Raw genomic sequence first — 16,736 nt, 5'->3', positions numbered from 1 at the left:
ACATGAAACATACATACACATACAATATATACTGAAAATTTATGGAGTTGTATGAACAGTAGAATTCCATCACACAACTTTTTTTGTTTTTATTTTTAAAGTTTTAACATTAAAGTGCACATTTTTTAAATCACCACAGTAAGGATTCATCTTCACAGAGCTGTATTCTTTCAATGCAAACAGTAAGCCGTCATATTTTTCGCTGTGATGAGTCTCGTAGTGGCGTCGAATATTATATTCCTTCAATACCGAAACTTGTTGCAAACACACCAAGCACAAAGGTTTTCCGTGCATGTCTGTAAATAAATAGGACGTGGTCCATTTTTCTTTGAAAATTCTACACTCCTTATCTACTTTTCTTCGTTTGGATAACGACATTTTGGCTAATGAGGGTGTAGCGGAGAGGTAGAGACCAAGGTATTAACAACGTCGTAACAAGCAGCAGATTTTCAGTCTGTCTCAGTGATGCGGCTTGTCTTCTACTCTGATGGAAAGAGTGCGCCCCTTAGCGGATAATCCATGAATTGCAGCGAATTAAAAATATGAATTCCATGTCTTTTATGCATTTTTTCCACTTTCAAATTATCCTGCGGGCCTGATCAAACCTCCTTGGGGGCCGGTTCCGGCCCGCGGGCCGTATGTTTGACACCCCTGCCGTAGAGCATGCAAACTCCACACAGAGATGCAAAAGAAAAGAATCGAACCCAGGTCTTCCCATCTCCTGACTGTGTGGCCAACAGGCGAAACCACTCCATCACTGTGCAGCCCCCAACAAACGTAATTGTGCATAAAAATGAATTCTAAATATTGATTGCACCCAAAGGATATAAGATGAAAATGTAAAAGAAATAAGACAGAGCAGCACAGATTCTCCCAACTCTCAGAAATATCCAGTGAACCTGAACGCCTCGTCAGAAAACGGCACACTGAGTTTATTAGGGAGGCGTTGTTCGTTGTTTGGTGTGCGTTCTATGAACAAAAAAACATAGTTTTCCTATTTTAGAGCGAGGTTCCACTCCAGTTATCTACTTACATCCCTAACTTTTATATCGGCATCCCTCGCTATATATACTTCCAATATTGCTCCCTCACTAAATCGTGGTTTTAAAAAAAAATAAATAAATGATGAGTTCATAAATGATGGCTGTTTGGTGGCTGAATACGGCCCATTACTAGTTTTTTTATAAATGTATATTTCAGCAAATTGTATGTATTCTTGGCTTAAATGAAATATTTTCACGCACAAAAACGTAATAAACTAGCTAAATTAACTAAAATGTAAGGGCTGTCAACAATCGTGCGTTAACTGGGGTCACAGATCTCTTTCATAAACTACTTTCTATTTTTGGGCAGAATTAACGCATACGCATCCTGGCAAGTCACGTCTCTCAGAGTGTAGCATTTATGCTGACCTAAAAGGTGATGCCTTAACTACACAAATATTAGAATATTAATATTGAGTCCTATTTGGTGGAAATTGTTTTATCGTGGCCAGGTCTAGAACCAAATAAACGAGGGATTACTGCACACCTAAAAATGAGAGAAATCTCTGTTAAGTACTGATGCTAATAATAATGATGATAATGATGATGATAATCATAATAATAATAATAACAATAATCATCATCATCAGAATAATAATCATCATCATAATAATCACAATCATAATCACAATCATAATCACAATCATAATAATAATAATAATATGAACCTCATTATGACATTAGATTCCTCCAAATAAAAACAGACAGCGGCTTTTAATGTGGTGATGGTTCTTTTGTGCAGGACCTGATTCTGGACCAGACCATTGAGAAGGTGTCCTTCTGCGCTCCGGACCGCAACTTTGAGAGGGCATTTTCCTACATCTGCCGGGATGGGACGACGCGGCGTTGGATCTGCCACTGTTTCATGGCCGTCAAAGACTCTGTAAGAATGCCGTAGTGCAGCTCCACCTCAACGCTGGGAGGCCCTCAGTCGTTCTCCCTGCTGTCGTTAATATTTAAAGAAGCTGGGAAGGAAATCAATGACACCAACACGACACATGCTGCCCTCTCTTAATTGCGTCCTCAGGGCGAGCGTCTCAGTCACGCCGTGGGCTGCGCCTTCGCCGCCTGTCTGGAGCGCAAGCAGAAGCGGGAGAAGGAGTGCGGGGTCACGGCGACCTTTGACGCCAACAGAACCACATTCACCCGCGAGGGCTCCTTCCGCGTCACCACGGCAACAGAGGCGGCCGAGCGGGAAGAAGTCATGAGGCAGCTGCAGGATGCTAAAAAAGGTTTGTCGCTGGCGTCCAGAAGCCTGAGCAGGAAATTCCAGTAGTTCTACTTTATGTTGGTAGGTAGTGGTAGTTTTTGCCAAACCTTCACGCCATCCCGAGTCTGAAACGTATGCAGTCTCTAATTTGTGCCCAGTCCAAAAACATTGGCATCATTAGCTGTGGCTGTAGGCAACATCCTGATGATGTCATTTGTGTATGAGCCACCCAAGATGGCAGTAGCTGCATTTGAAGCATCATGCGTGGTCTGCATTTAGCTTTATGTTCCCCTGCATGCACTTCGAAAACGGCTGGGCTGCACGCACTCCAAATGGCGTCAGTTATTAGTTATTGAGAAACTGCAGTTAACTCATTCAATCCCGGCCATTTTTCAAAAGACGTCCGTTTAGATACCGGCCACTTTTGTTGATTTTGACTGATTTTTCAAGGCACACAAATGATTGTGGTGTTGAGCTATATAGACATGGTCTACACCAGGGGTCTCAAACTCAATTTACCTGGGGGCCATTGGAGCTAGGGTCTGGGCAAGGCTGGGCCGCATCAGGTTTTCAAAAAAAAAAACACATTTATTAAAAACAGAAAAATATACAAACTTTTTCAGTGCTTTGGTTCCGATTTTCTACAAGAAAAGCTCTGATAAAACATTCCACTGTTCTCAAATATCTTAATTATTATTTTTCTGCACAAAATAAGATGAAAAATAAATAAACAAATCAAGAATAAAGAAAATCAATCAATCAGTAATAAATAAATATAATAATAATAATAAAAGGGCAAATAATAAAAACTTAAGAAACCACATATAGTTGGTGGGTAGACAAATGATTTTTTTTCAGATTAAAATGAACAAAGCATTATTAGAGCCCTGTAGACATGACAAAACACGACTATAGTCACATTTATACTTTTTTATTTACAACATATTGCGCAACTGCAGGGTCTTGAGACACATGCTAACTCGCAAACTAGAGAGCTAGCGACCTAAACGGTAGCCTTCAAGTTATTTCCTTTAAACTTAAATAGCCAAAAACTTACCACTTCCACACGGATAGGGAGGATAACTATTAACAGTTATTTAACCTTTAACATGAACATGAATCAAATGTAATAATTTTTTCTGGGTACATGATACCATACAGCATCCATATCAAACTTGCGCGGGTCGCACTAACATTAAACTTTCATATCAAGGTGGGGGCCTCAAACTAGTGTCCCGCGGGCCGCGTGTTTGAGACCCCTGGTCTACTCTATATTACAGTTGTTGATGTTATGCTTGCTCAGCGATTAGCTAACTGTCATTAGCAAACTGTAGCTAGCTAATGTTAGCTACAGTAGAAGCAATGAGCACTAAATACCTAGAAATATGACTACAAATCATTCAAATTACAAAAACAAAACCACAAATTTGGTAGTAATATGTAATAGGAGTATAAATACCAACAAAAACATAAAGATCACCTCAGAGTTCTTGAGCTGCAGTCTTTGCTGACCTCAAATCTCCATGGCGACCATTGAACTGTTCACCACTTTATTATGGTGGCACCCCTAAATAATCATGTATTGGACAAATATTTTGTATGTGTTGTTTCTACATATATTGGAACACTTTTAGTACCCAGCCATATCAAAATTCAATAATTGTGTATTTTGATGCACCCTAATATATATATATATATATTCTTACTTCCTGGTTGCGATGCAGCATGTATTCCAATGGGAGAGATGCAGGCACAGTTGCACTTCTGCCACCTCTTGGTAGTTTTTTGGGGGGCTTAAAACCGCATCACACATGCTCTCTTCTATTGTAGAGTTGTAATAACGTAAATCGTAACGTAATAACATGATCAAGTTGGAAAAAAAAAAACTTATTTGGTAGCAAATTTAAACAACCTTATATAAATTATTGGCACAAAAAAGTATTGCTTGTCTGGGAATACTATCTGAAGAAATAGTTTTTGTTTTTTGTTTTACAGCTGAGGGCGACGTGAAGGTGGCAGGAAACTCTTCGGGCGTGGTGACAAACTCCGCCCACCAGAGTGGAGGCTCTCCATCTCCCTCATCCTCACCACCCCTCTCGCTGAGTTCCCTGGGCCCTCAGGCGATACCCCGCAGACACGCCCCCGTGGAGGCTCTGGCCAGGCAGGGCTCCTTCAGGGGCTTCCCGGCCCTCAGCCAGAAGACCTCGCCCTTCAAGCGGCAGCTGTCCCTGCGCATGAACGAGCTGCCCTCCACCATGCAACGCAAGTCAGACTTCCCCATCAAGAACACGGGTCAGTCTGGAATCTGTTAGGAAGTTAGGTCGGCTCCGGATGTGCTTCTCATGCGGCGTTCCTCCCTTTCAGTGCCCGAGGTGGAGGGAGAGAATGACAGCATCAGCTCGCTGTGCACTCAGATCACCACGACGTTCAGCGGACCCCCGCAGGACCCCTTCTCCTCCGCACCGATGCCCAAAGCAGCCTCCCCGCAGTCTCCTGTAGCACCTGGTAACCATAACAACACATCCGGTTCTGTTGCACGTCGCAGACGCCACATCAAACACCTTGCATGTCCTCTTCTTCCTCTGTAGTCAACGGCTCTGCCGCCGCCGCCGCCACCGCCGTCGCCGTCTTCTCCTCTCCTCCTGCTCATAATCCTCCAGCTCAGACCTCAGCTTTTGCCCCCGCTCTGCCCGCTAGAGAAACTAACCCCTGGGCTAAGACCCACGCTGGGGCCCCTGCCCCCACAGGACCCGGTAAGAGGACACATTTCCCCTCACCGACCTGAGACAAACTTGGAACAGATTTGTGGCAAGCCATCAGGAATAGGCAAACCTTTTCAATGCCACAATTGGCAGAGTCTACAATATGTAGGTGGTCTTCAAACAGAACAGCATACTTGCTCACGGTGCAACGAATCGAAAACGAAACACATCCGCAGCAAGTTAACGCATCTCATAAATCAACTACTACTACTATGTGGGCGATAAACAATCAACTAAGTGCTCAGCATAACACGCAACTTTAAATGCCCACAAGGCATGCTGGATAGTCCAGCGGCAACAATATGAACTATGAACAATAAAACACTGGATATCAAGACGGTGTTAACTTGTTTACATGTCTGACGATCTCCTCGACATATTTCAAATATAACAAGTGTGCCACATGCTACCCAGCATACTTTGCGGCGGGAATATAAAGATCTTGGTTTGGTGTTGGATGTAAGCCGTGTCCATGCTCTTTCTTCACACAGGAAACGATTGGTCAGCTCCCACGCCCGTCATCATCGTCCCGCCAACGTCATCTCCAGTGGTGCCCTCCCACAAGCGTACGCCCTCGGAAGCAGAGAAATGGTTGGATGAGGTTTCAAAGTCTGTCAGGGCTCCGCCTCCTCATCCCATCCTGGCCCCAGCGCCGCCCCCCGCCCCCGTGCCCATGCCCGTGTCGTCTTTACCCCCAGTGGCATACGTGTCTTCCCTGCCGTCAACGGTGCCCCTTCTGCCCCCCCGCCAGACTGCCTTCCACCCCCAGCCTCCGCCCTCCTACCCCATGTCCAACGGGCTGACTTTCCCGCAGCCCAGCGTCCCCGTGGTTGGCATCACCCCTTCGCAGATGGTGGCTAATGTCTTCGGCTCGGCCGCCCAGCTGCAGCCCTATCCCACCCCCGTGCCTGTAGCACCCTTGCACGACACTCAGCCCGCCGGTATGCCGGGCCCCGTCCTCAAGCCGCCGCAGCCCGCCGCCGCCATCCCCGCCCCTGTCCACCCAGCCAATGGCAGCGAGAGCTTTAACGGGGCAGACAACTGGGCTGCCCTCTCCCACCTGGCCTCGTCCTCCACGCCGGCGCCACCCCCAGTGCAGCAACAGCAGGAGGACGCCTTCGAGGCCCAGTGGGCGGCATTGGAGGGCCGCTCGCGCCAGCACACCACGCCCTCGCCGACCAACCCTTTCTCCACCGAGCTGCACAAGACCTTTGAGATCCAGCTCTGATTACTGTGCCTGAGAACGTACTGGTCAACATAGAGGCCCCTTTCCTCCACTGGGGTCCAACCGTCTGGGTCGGGTGTCCTCCCACCACGAAACTCGCACCCCCCCCCCCCCCCCCCCCCCCCCCCCAAAAAAGAAACATGCTGCTGAAAGCGAGGGTGCAGTTCTCCACATCAACATTCTGTGCTCGTTTGATCGTCCCGTGGGACCCCCACCGTTCATCCCCCAAGCGGCACCCATCTTGCACCCCCATGCCCCCCTTCCGACAGAGCAACTTGAGTGTCTCCTCGGCGACCTCCCAATCAGAAGAATGAAGCAAGACAATGCCAAAATCTTTATTTTTATGCATTAAGTATATTTTACATAGCTTTGAATTTTAACAGCGGAGTTGTAAGTGGTCTTGCCAAAGGCAGAGAGGATCTCTACAATGTACACAAGAAATGAGCATATATATTATACATAAATATATCTATATTATCTATACAGATTCTATACCGCTCACAGCAGTGCTAATTTTAATGTGATGTAAAGAGATTTTGTGAAGGGACAGCTGCTTTACTTTTGTGTGCGTTATTTGTCTTTCTGTCTTTGTTTCCTTTGGAAGTCTTTTTGCCATCGTCTGCGATTGGATGTCAAGCGTCTTGACTGTAAATAAGAGATCATTGCAGCAACAATCAATGTGGACAGCAGCGGCAACGGCCTCTCTTCTCCATGCTCACTTTTTCTAATTGTTTACGACAGGTCGCGTCTTTTTCTTGTTGTCGAGGGAATGCTTTTTTTTTTTTTTATAGAATGTGTCGTCTCCCGTGTGTCTGGGTTTTTTTTTTTTTTAAGTAGTCAATTCCTCAAGTTTTGTTTTTGCACAAGCACTAAAGTAGATGATTTGACCTCATGGGCGATCTTGATCAAGCCGGCCTGCCCTGACCTTCTTTTAGCCTGCTGCCATCTGATGGAAACTACAGGGAGACTAAAGCGGTTTCATCTCTCACTGTCTTCTTTGTGGGCGTGCTCTGTGGTCTTCTTCTTCTTATTTTTTAATCAAACCTGTGAATATAATCTTTTCGCTGATCTATTTTTCCATTTTGTAATTATTTCGTGACTTTATTCCACTTCTTTGGAGAAATATTGAAGTTAAAATATTGAATAAATGATGGTGGTAGAGGAAAAACGGTTTCTCTCATTGAAAGGATGAAAGGAAAATTTTATATTAAATAAAACATAGAGTATAATCAATAACTGAGAACGAATCAGATGTAGCATTTCTGTTGCCAACTAGCTGTGACGCTACTCCTCCTGATCAGCAGGTGGCGATGCTACATTGCTGATATAAATACAACCCGGAAGCTATATGTCAATTGTTACGATAAAAAACAGAAAAACAAATGTACATGTGTGTCTGTAACCGGCGTCATTTGCACTGAAAGCACAAAGGTAAGCTTTACCGGATAGTTTAGTGTTTAAATTGAAAGGTTAGGCTCGTTCATGACATCGACTAATTGCCTTGAAGTATGCTAGCGGTTAGCTAGACTTTAGCTATAGCTGCTAGCGTTAGCATTGCCTACGCTTGGAGACACGTATTGTATCTTTGAAATGTTTTTTTTTTTATTTAAATCAAACAAACACCTAAACACAACTAACTCTGTTTAGTGTCTTTATCTCGGTCCCAAGGATTCACTTAGTTCGGCTTCGGGTTTTTTTAGGCCAGGGTTCATCAACTGCTCATCAAATAGCATGAACATAAAATGCATGTACATTTTAATGGTAAAATATTCTGTTGTTTTTGTACTCGTCCTGACAACGTTTGGCCTCCACCTGGAAGCACTTTGAATCATTTCTATGTACCCAGAGAGATGCAGTGTCTGTCCATGATCCCTAAACGGAGCCAGTTGGAAGTCCACTGACACAGGACAGGTAAGAATATCATTGAGACTAATTAGTCCATAGGTGTGAATATACGGATTTTTACTCAAAACAGTGCTCATACGCCGGTATAAATTAACACACCCTGGTAACCTTTGTCTTTTCTTGGCCATTTTCCTGAGAATGTGAGTGATATATTCCGAAAATATTTCTTTCTCTCAAGGAATTGTTGTCTCTTTTTACTTTTTCTTATGGTTTCTCTAAAACATACATGAACTTATATGATGGAGGGATGATTCTGTTTGAGAGTTGTGACCAATTACCTTTTCTTTTTTCTTTTTTTTGTCTTTAAGTTCCAACATTTCAGCCTGCCGGACATCACCCGGAGATGTCTCACCACCGGCCGCTAGCCGCCATCATCACTACGCTGCTCGGGGCCACGTTTGGTGGTGTGCTCCTATGGCGAGCGTACCGCGCCAGGAGGAAGAGGCTGCCTTCCATCCAGAGGGTGGCCGAACCCCTCGCAGGCCCGCTTCCCGCTCGTGCTGATTTGCCGCCTGCGGACGACAACGATGGCCGCCGCCCAATGCAGAAGGAGTTTAAGGCCGCGGAGTGTCAGACATCACACGTGGCCTCTCCAGTGCGCATCGCGTTCTCTGAGCGGTCACTGGGGGTGAAACTGGTGTTGGTGAGCTCCCAGGAGGAATGGCAGCAGCTGTGGCCGCTGATGCAGAAGGACCTGACGGTGTTCCCCGTGCTGGGCCTCGACTGCGAATGGGTAACGACCAAAGTCGTTCTATACAGTATGGAACAGATGTCCTTCCATCAACTGCTTCTTGCAGGTGACCATGAAGGGCCGACCCACGGTGGTGTCCCTGCTGCAGATGGCCACTTATTCCGGTCTGTGCGTCCTGGTGCGGCTCCTGGCGTTCTACAACCGGCAGCAGTCCTTCCCGCTTGGCTTGATGGAGGTCCTACGCGACCCGCACGTTCTGAAGGCCGGCGTTGGCTGCTACGAAGACGGCAAGCGGCTGATGCGCGACTACGGCCTCTCGTTGAGCTGCACGGTAGACCTGCGTCACCTGGCCCTCAGACAAAAGTACGTCGTGTTGTCCCGTGTTTGTCTGTCAGCTCACCGAAAAGCACGTTACCACGTTTTCCAGGCAGGCGTCCACCAGTAGCGGACTCAGTCTGAAGTCGCTGGCGGCCGACGTGTTGAACGTCTCGCTGGACAAGTCACCGGAGCTGCGATGCAGCAACTGGGAGGCAGACGAGCTGACACTGGAACAGGTACAGTAGTCCCTTTTTTCCACTTCTTTTAAGTGTCCGCTCCTTACTTTGGAAGCTCATAAGCAACCTTGGAACAGCTGGCATCCACTAGGGGGAGCCAGACATAAGTCCTTATCCTGTTTGTTTACAATGGTTGTTTACAAGTGGTAATGGTTTAATTTCATTTGAACATGCATCAGATTCCAATTGAGTGCATCCCATAATCAGTTCTCAGTTCCACATGTCCAAAAGGAGTAGGAAACAATAAAAAAATAAAACATTTGAATTACATTTTCTTAAAAAAAAAAATTTATTTTTTAATTTTTTTGTCCCATACGGAAGTAGGTGATATGAGCATCCAATGCCATAATGGGTACCATAGTGCGTGTCAATATAGTGATATATATAGCACATCATGACTGGTTCAAGACTCTTCATCCTTGTATTTAGCAAACATCAACTGCTTGTATTGTTTCTTGAATTGGCTCATTGTTGTGCATTGTTTGATTTCCTTACTCAATCCATTCCATAGTTTGATTCCACATACTGAAATGCTATGGCTAACATAACGTAGTCCTAGCATAGAAGTGTTTCAAATGTACTTCTTCCCTGAGATCATATTTCTCCTCTTGTAGAGAAGTATTGGATGACATTTTTAGCTAATTGCTTATTTTTAGCCTTATGCATTATTTACCTGTTTGAAGATGAACTATATCAGCAAGTTGAAGTATTTGTGATTTTAGAAATAAGGAGTTAGTATGTTCTCTGTAGGCGGCATTATGAATTATCCTTACTGACCTTTTTTGCAGTACATTTAGCGAGTGAAGATTGCTTTTATAGTTATTAGCCCATATTTCCACACAATAAGTAAGATATGGTAGAACCAGAGAGCAATAAAGAGTGTGGAGTGATTTCTGATTGAGAACAAATTTAGCTTTGTTCAATACTGAAATATTTCTGGCCACCTTATGTTGTATATTTGTCATATGAGGTTTCCAGCTCATATTTTCATCTATTGTGATCCCCAGAAATGTATTTTCCTTCACCCTTTCAATGTCCACACCGCTCTGTGGCTGCGACTGTGTAAAATGTTCATAAGAGTCATTCAAAGATGCTATACTGGGTACTAATACAAGTGCAAAGCTGACTATAGGGGTGTTATTTCATGTCTAGAAGGCTCTAATGTTTAAACCAGTGGTCTCAAACATGCGGCACGCGGGCCAAATGTGGCCCACAGGACACAGTTTGAGGCCCCCGCCTTGATATGAAAGTTTAATGTTAGTGCGGCCCGCGCAAGTTTGATATGGATGCTGTATGGTATCATGTACCCAGAAAAAATTATTACGTTTGATTCATGTTCATGTTTAAAGGTTAAATAACTGTTAAGAGTTATCCTCCCTATCCGTGTGGAAGTGGTAATTTTTTGGCTATTTAAGTTTAAAGGAAATAACTTGGAGGCTACCGTTTAGGTCGCTAGCTCTCTAGTTTGCGAGTTAGCATGTGTCTCAAGACCCTGCAGTTGCGCAATATGTTGTCAATAAAAAGAGTATAAATGTGACTATAGTCGTGTTTTGTCATGTCTACAGGGCTCTAATAATGCTTTGTTCATTTTAATCTGAAAAAAATCATTTGTCTACCCACCAACTATATGTGGTTTCTTAACTTTTTATTATTTGACCTTGTATTATTATTATTATTATATTTATTTATTTATTACTGGTTGATTGATTTTCTTTATTCTTGATTTGTTTATTTATTTTTCATCTTATTTTGTGTAGAAAAATAAAAAGTAAGATATTTGAGAACAGTAGAATGTTTTATCAGAGCTTTTCTTGTAGAAAATTGGAACCAAAGCGAAGTTTAAAAAAAAATTTTTTTTAATAAATGCGTTTTTTTTTTTTTTTTTTTTTGAAAACCTGATGCGGCCCAGTCTCACCCAGACCCGAGTTCCAGTGGCCCCCAAGTAAATTGAGTTTGAGACCCCTGGTTTAAACACTATTTAGGGCATAAGCAGGTTTTCAATGCTGTGATTTTGAAAGTAGTTTATATATAAATAGGGAATCCTGTTTTACAGAAACGCCACCCATGGTTGGGTCCGGAACCAGCTAACTGGGACTAAAAAGGGAGGAGTTTAACAGCCTTTTCCCGTCCTCACCTCAGGTGACCTACGCCGCCAAGGACGCCCAAGTCTCTGTCGCTCTCTTCCTCTGCCTGCTCGGCCTCCAAGCAGAAGCTGGCGGGAGCTCCTACGCCGAGTTGGCGGCTCACTGCCAGGGGCTGCTGGATGTGCCCTTCAGGGGCGCCGTCGGCAATGAAGACGACGACGGCGCAGAGAGGAAGTGCCGCACGCGCAACCTGTCCTCGCTCAAGAGCCCGGAGTCGGGAGATCAGCAAGTCCCAGACCCCAGGAAGAACAACAAGAAGAAGCCGCTGGGCGTGGGCTACTCTGCCAGGTGGGCGGAGGATTGGGGGCGGCTTGGCGGCTTGGCTTACGTAACATTGGTGGTTTGTGTGACAGGAAGTCGCCTCTCTATGATAACTGCTTCCTGCACGCCCCTGACGGCCAACCTCTGTGCACATGTGACAAGAAGAAGGCCAAGTGGTACCTGGACAAAGGAATAGGAGGTACACAAATGGCATGAAGGTGCAAAAGAGCGTTTAGGGGGCGTTTTATCCAGCGTACCGGTTTTTGCTTCAGTGCTGCAGAGTGAAGATCCCTTTGTGGTGAGGCTTCTCTTTGAGCCTTCCGGACGTCCAGACTCCCAGCAGGACTACTACCTCACGGCCAAGGAGAACCTCTGCGTGGTTTGCGGCAAAGCGGACTCCTACATCAGGTCTGTTACCCCGGAGATACCTCACTGCCGCGACAATGCAGATCACTATAATGTCCAAGGTGCTTTCAATGTTGCCCACTGTGGAGATGCCGTGTAGCACAGACCATGGAACTAACTTTAAGGAATGGGGGGGGGGCGAGGACACCATGCTAACATTACACTCATAGCAACACCATGCTAGGTTAGCCTGGTGGCTAAAATAAACCCATGTGTTTTACATTTTAATGCATCAAAAGAATCCCATAACATTTATTTATTTATTTATTTTATTTATTGCATGAAGGCTTTTTGACTTTGTCAGGAAACTCTATTTCAACAAAATAAAACCCAAAAAATAATTTTTACTACATTTTAAAATGGTCTGGTTGAAATTATGACCACTGTATTGTTAGGGTGGGTTTGGACCCGGTTCTAATAATATGACTATAAAGCAATATTTAGAGCCCCAACTGAAGTCATGAGTGTCCAATTAGCCAACACAATGACAACCAGCTCCTCTTCTCATCATGGAAGCTTCAGGGGATTCTCATTTTGACCGCTTTTCCAGTATACCAGCAGAAAAACAAGGTCCACACATGTGAGGGGAATTCACTCATTTGATTGGCTGATTTCACATTTACAATTTGGATCATGGAAAGAATGGCAAGACGTACAGTGAACCAAGATCTGGACCTGTTCTGCTTTTTCATTCCACTTTATACTAAAGTTCTGTTGCTGAAAACAATCACTTTTTCTACCTTTTCTTGACATGAATATATATGGGTCAAAATTCACCCAAACACCATACGTGTTTCTTTAGTGATTCATACTAAAATGAGAAAATAAATACAACTCATTGATTTAAGAGATATGTTCTATATCCCTCAGTAATAGCCAGGTAACAAAAGAACCTTCAATTTATGAATATGATTCTTTTGAGGTTCATTTTTGGAAATAGAAATGGAGGGGTATAGTGACAAAAAAAGGCCTACATGGCCACACCAAAAGTATTAAAAGCAACATTTTCATGGATGAGGAAGCCTAAGAAGGTAACCAAGACATGAGAAGCACATTTTATAGTAACTTATTGTTTTTAGTGTATTTTATATCTGATTTAATACATAATATGGGTCAAAACCGACCCGTTAACATAAGAGATGATACCAGAAAGCTAACCCGAGGAAGGTTAAGATGCGTAGCGAAGCCTGCTTGACGTCCTATGAACGCGCTGTGGTTAAATGAGCCTCGAAAGTGGCACGAAACCTCAGACGTCACGTGAAACCTTGCCGCGCTTCTTGGGTTGAAACGTTGTGCAGCACTAGCATAGCATAGCTTCAGCGTGAGCTAAACATGGCGGTCGTTGTTTCCGTTTAAAGGGGAGCTATGATGCCTTTTCCACTTTTCTGACCCATAAATGTTGTATAATAATAATTCTATAATTCTGGTGTTAAACCATGCCAAAAGCAGTTGCATCATCACCTGTGACGAGACGTACAAATTGGTCTTTGGTGTCCCCCTTACAGGAAGAACATCGTGCCTCACGAGTACCGGCGCCACTTCCCCAGCGAGATGAAGGACCACAACTCTCACGACATCCTGCTGCTGTGCACCAGCTGCCACGCCGCCTCCAACGTCCACGACGGCTTCTTCAAGCAGCAGCTGGCCGACGAGTTTGCCGCCCCGCAGGGCTGCGAGGAGGGCGTGCGCCTCATGGAGGACCCGGAGCGCCGGCGGGTGCGCTCGGCGGCCCGCGCCCTCCTCACTTCCGCCGAAGGCTTGCCAGAGCTACGACGGAAGGAGCTGCAGGCCATGATCAAAAGCTTCTTTGGCGTGAGCTCTGAGCGCGAGCCAACGGGGGAGGAGCTTCAGGCGGCCGCCAGCTTGGAGACGAGGTGAGTTCCCGTTTGGTTTTCCAGAGAGAGGCGACGATGTCTGACCGGATCGCTCCTCTCACCCCCCAAATGAAGGATCTTCAACGAGGCCTACGTGCCGCACGGACTGAAGGTGGTACGAGCGCACGGCGAGCGCGGCCTGCGGGGGCTGATGGAGTTGGAGCGGCGCTGGCGGCAGCACTTCCTCAACGCCATGCGTCCGAAACACCTGCCCCCCCTCTGGTCCGTGCACCACAACCACGGCAAGTTCCTCCGCAAGTACGGAGAGGACGTGCCTGTCAAACTCACCTGAAGACGGGGGGGTCACGTGACCACTGTGAAGTTGTCACCGTGGCGGGGCACGGCGCCGTGGCCAGCGTGGGGGTCGGCACGCTCTTGACCTGCTGGGCACCCCGCCGTGGAGCGCTTTTTAGAACAGCAACCGACTTATTTATGGAAATATCGATGTTTTTTTTTTTTAAGAAAAAGCTTCCGCCTGCTCTTAATCGCGAGGAAAAGCTAACGACGCATCGCAGGTGAGGCTCACGCTTTGCTTCCGTGGTCGTCCTAAACGTTTTTGTCGCTCCCGCCTGCTTTTCCGTTCCCGACTATTGTCTGTTTTAAGTCGATAGATTTAACATCTCGTCTTTTGTACGAGTGAAACATGAGATGACGCCTCGCAGGGGAGAGCGATGCTAATGCTAACTGGCGCCTTTTTTTTCCCTCAAAAGCGCGTCACGCCATGCTGACGCGCCTCCCAGAGGGCGGGACGTCTCTGAGGTCCATGTTCTAGTGGGCCTCCTAGTCCCACATAGCCCCCGACCAGGGGAGGGGCGCCGCAAGGCGGACGATGCTGCCTCAACGCCACTGCAGGTTATTTCACGTAGGACGTCCTTCCTAAATATCCACACCCCCAAGAACCAAGAAATGCTAGCTAGCTTGTTAGCACGATGACACGACCTCGGAGCAGAGAAATGAAGTCTTTGGACGTTTTGTCCTCCTAAATTGTGAATGAAAGAAAATAAAGTTTGTATTACAAGAGAAACAAAGACACCACATTCTGTTTTTTTATTTCTTACAAAATCACAGTTTGATAAATAGTCTGTAAAAAAAAAAAAAAGTAGAAAATTGAGAAAATTGCGATCAAATGAGTCTTTGACTTTTAGTTGTGTACAATCTAGTTCTGCTGGGTTAAGGCCTCTAGCTTTTGGCATGACAACAATCCGCCATCTGGCTGTCCTGGATCACATGCAAGCAAACTAAAAGTGTCTGGATGTGCGATGTCACGGCGTTGTCTGGACGTACAGCGTTGTCACGACGGTGTCTGGACATACGGCGTCACGGCGACGTCACGACGGTGTCTGGACGTCCGCAGTCACGACGGTGTCGTCAGTGTCTGGACGTACGGCGTCGCGGTCAGAGTCGGACAATGGCACGTGAGTCGGCTTTTTTGTTTGCTAGGAGTTTTTCATTTTAGTTTTTTTGTTTGCCAAATTCCCTCTTGAGAAGGAGTGAGGATCACTCTGACATCTTTACTGCATGAGCCAGACGTTCCGCTCGTGTTTGTCCACTAAGGTACTGCATATTCTCACGCCTTTTGTTCAACGCAACAAAAGACCACCTCGCACTAAAAAGTGATCACGTTTGTCGAGGAAAACATTCAGTCACTTTTTGTTTTATACGCGTCACCTTTTCCCGAGGTGACGTTTATTTGAAAGATTGTCACGTTAACAAAAAACGGGCTGCGGTTTGTAAATAAAAGCAAACTGCCAATCAAAGAGAATCGGTTTGGGCGTTTCCTACACTTTTTGGTCGAAAATTTGATGGCGCAGCTGGAAGTTGACTTGCGGCAGTCGGAAGTCCACAAGGTCCAAGTCTGGATCGTGATGGATCGAACTGAAACCAAGGCTGCGTTCCGACTGGTCACATTTTGCTTGGGCGAAAGCCAACATGCGGTTGGCGACCAACTCTGGTGTCCTTTCCGTGAATGCTACATGGACCAAAGACCAGATGTATGGTTTGCAGGCGTTCTTAAAAATAAAGTGAATCGGGACCAAATCTGGATCAGTGTCCCGAGTGTGAACACAGCCTGGAGTCGGTCACGTCATTTGGTTTCAAGTCACGAGTCCAAAGACGACTCCACATCACTAGTGAGTCCCAAGTAGTCCAACAAAACTGGTCTAAGTCAAATGTTGTATCCTGCCCAAACCTGGTCTGACGCAAGACCTCGTAGCCACCTCTAAGTTCAAACCGATCCTGAGTCAATTGGCTCTCATGGGTCAGTCTCCAGTTACCTAAGAAACCTGTTCCAACGTCACTAGCAAGTCCAAAATCTTTTGGATCTAGACATCACTAGTTCCAAGTCCAAGTACGAAACCCACATCATTGGGTCTTAAAGGCCTATTTGAGTCCAAACTTTTGGTACAAGTGCTAAGTCCTTTGGTGAAAGTATGACGGATGGTCTAGGTCTAACAAGTCGAAAGGGATTCCCAAAGTCCACTAGCAAGACCAAAAGTATTCTGATAAACTATTCTGTGAGGCCCAAGATATTTTGGTCCAAGTGTTGGGGTAGTCCTAAATGTTGTGGTCTGGTGATATCCCAAGTCAGAAGTTCCTCGGAACCAACCTATTTTCCGAGAAGTCAACTCCTAAGTCCCAGGTCTCTGCAGAAAGACGAAACTAA

General features: G+C 45.5%; 2 protein-coding genes across 6 annotated transcripts in view; both read left to right on the top strand.

The window, feature by feature from the left end:
• The window catches only part of numb (NUMB endocytic adaptor protein), a 44,827-nt gene extending 38,473 nt beyond the window's left edge, over positions 1-6,354 (top strand). For 2 of the 4 annotated variants that reach the window (XM_058078481.1, XM_058078478.1), the window contains 6 exons: positions 1,786-1,926; positions 2,071-2,275; positions 4,249-4,545; positions 4,618-4,758; positions 4,842-5,006; positions 5,507-6,354. In XM_058078481.1, coding sequence (XP_057934464.1) covers positions 1,786-1,926; positions 2,071-2,275; positions 4,249-4,545; positions 4,618-4,758; positions 4,842-5,006; positions 5,507-6,243 — 1,686 coding nt within the window. In that variant the 3' untranslated portion in view covers positions 6,244-6,354. The remainder of the gene's footprint in view (positions 1-1,785; positions 1,927-2,070; positions 2,276-4,248; positions 4,546-4,617; positions 4,759-4,841; positions 5,007-5,506) is intronic. The other 2 variants (XM_058078480.1, XM_058078479.1) reach the window with 1 other exon arrangement.
• Positions 6,355-7,546: 1,192 nt separating this feature from the next.
• exd2 (exonuclease 3'-5' domain containing 2) lies at positions 7,547-15,297 on the top strand. 2 transcript variants are annotated; one of them, XM_058078482.1, is made up of 10 exons: positions 7,547-7,671; positions 8,087-8,151; positions 8,454-8,878; positions 8,943-9,199; positions 9,264-9,390; positions 11,530-11,822; positions 11,888-11,994; positions 12,068-12,203; positions 13,706-14,074; positions 14,150-15,296. In XM_058078482.1, the coding sequence occupies exons 3-10, from the start codon at positions 8,489-8,491 to the stop codon at positions 14,364-14,366; spliced, it is 1,896 nt and encodes a 631-aa protein (XP_057934465.1). In that variant the 5' UTR covers positions 7,547-7,671; positions 8,087-8,151; positions 8,454-8,488; the 3' UTR covers positions 14,367-15,296. The 2 variants fall into 2 exon arrangements, with proteins under 2 accessions (XP_057934465.1, XP_057934466.1); XM_058078483.1 differs by having other exon boundaries at positions 7,598-7,671; positions 8,060-8,151; positions 14,150-15,297.
• Positions 15,298-16,736: the final 1,439 nt, after the last annotated feature.

The sequence above is a fragment of the Doryrhamphus excisus genome, chromosome 7, assembly GCF_030265055.1.
Source record: "Doryrhamphus excisus isolate RoL2022-K1 chromosome 7, RoL_Dexc_1.0, whole genome shotgun sequence".
Taxonomy (NCBI): Eukaryota; Metazoa; Chordata; class Actinopteri; order Syngnathiformes; family Syngnathidae; genus Doryrhamphus; species Doryrhamphus excisus.
Note: the sequence above shows the minus strand (reverse complement) of the source record. Positions and strands in the feature narration are given on the sequence as shown.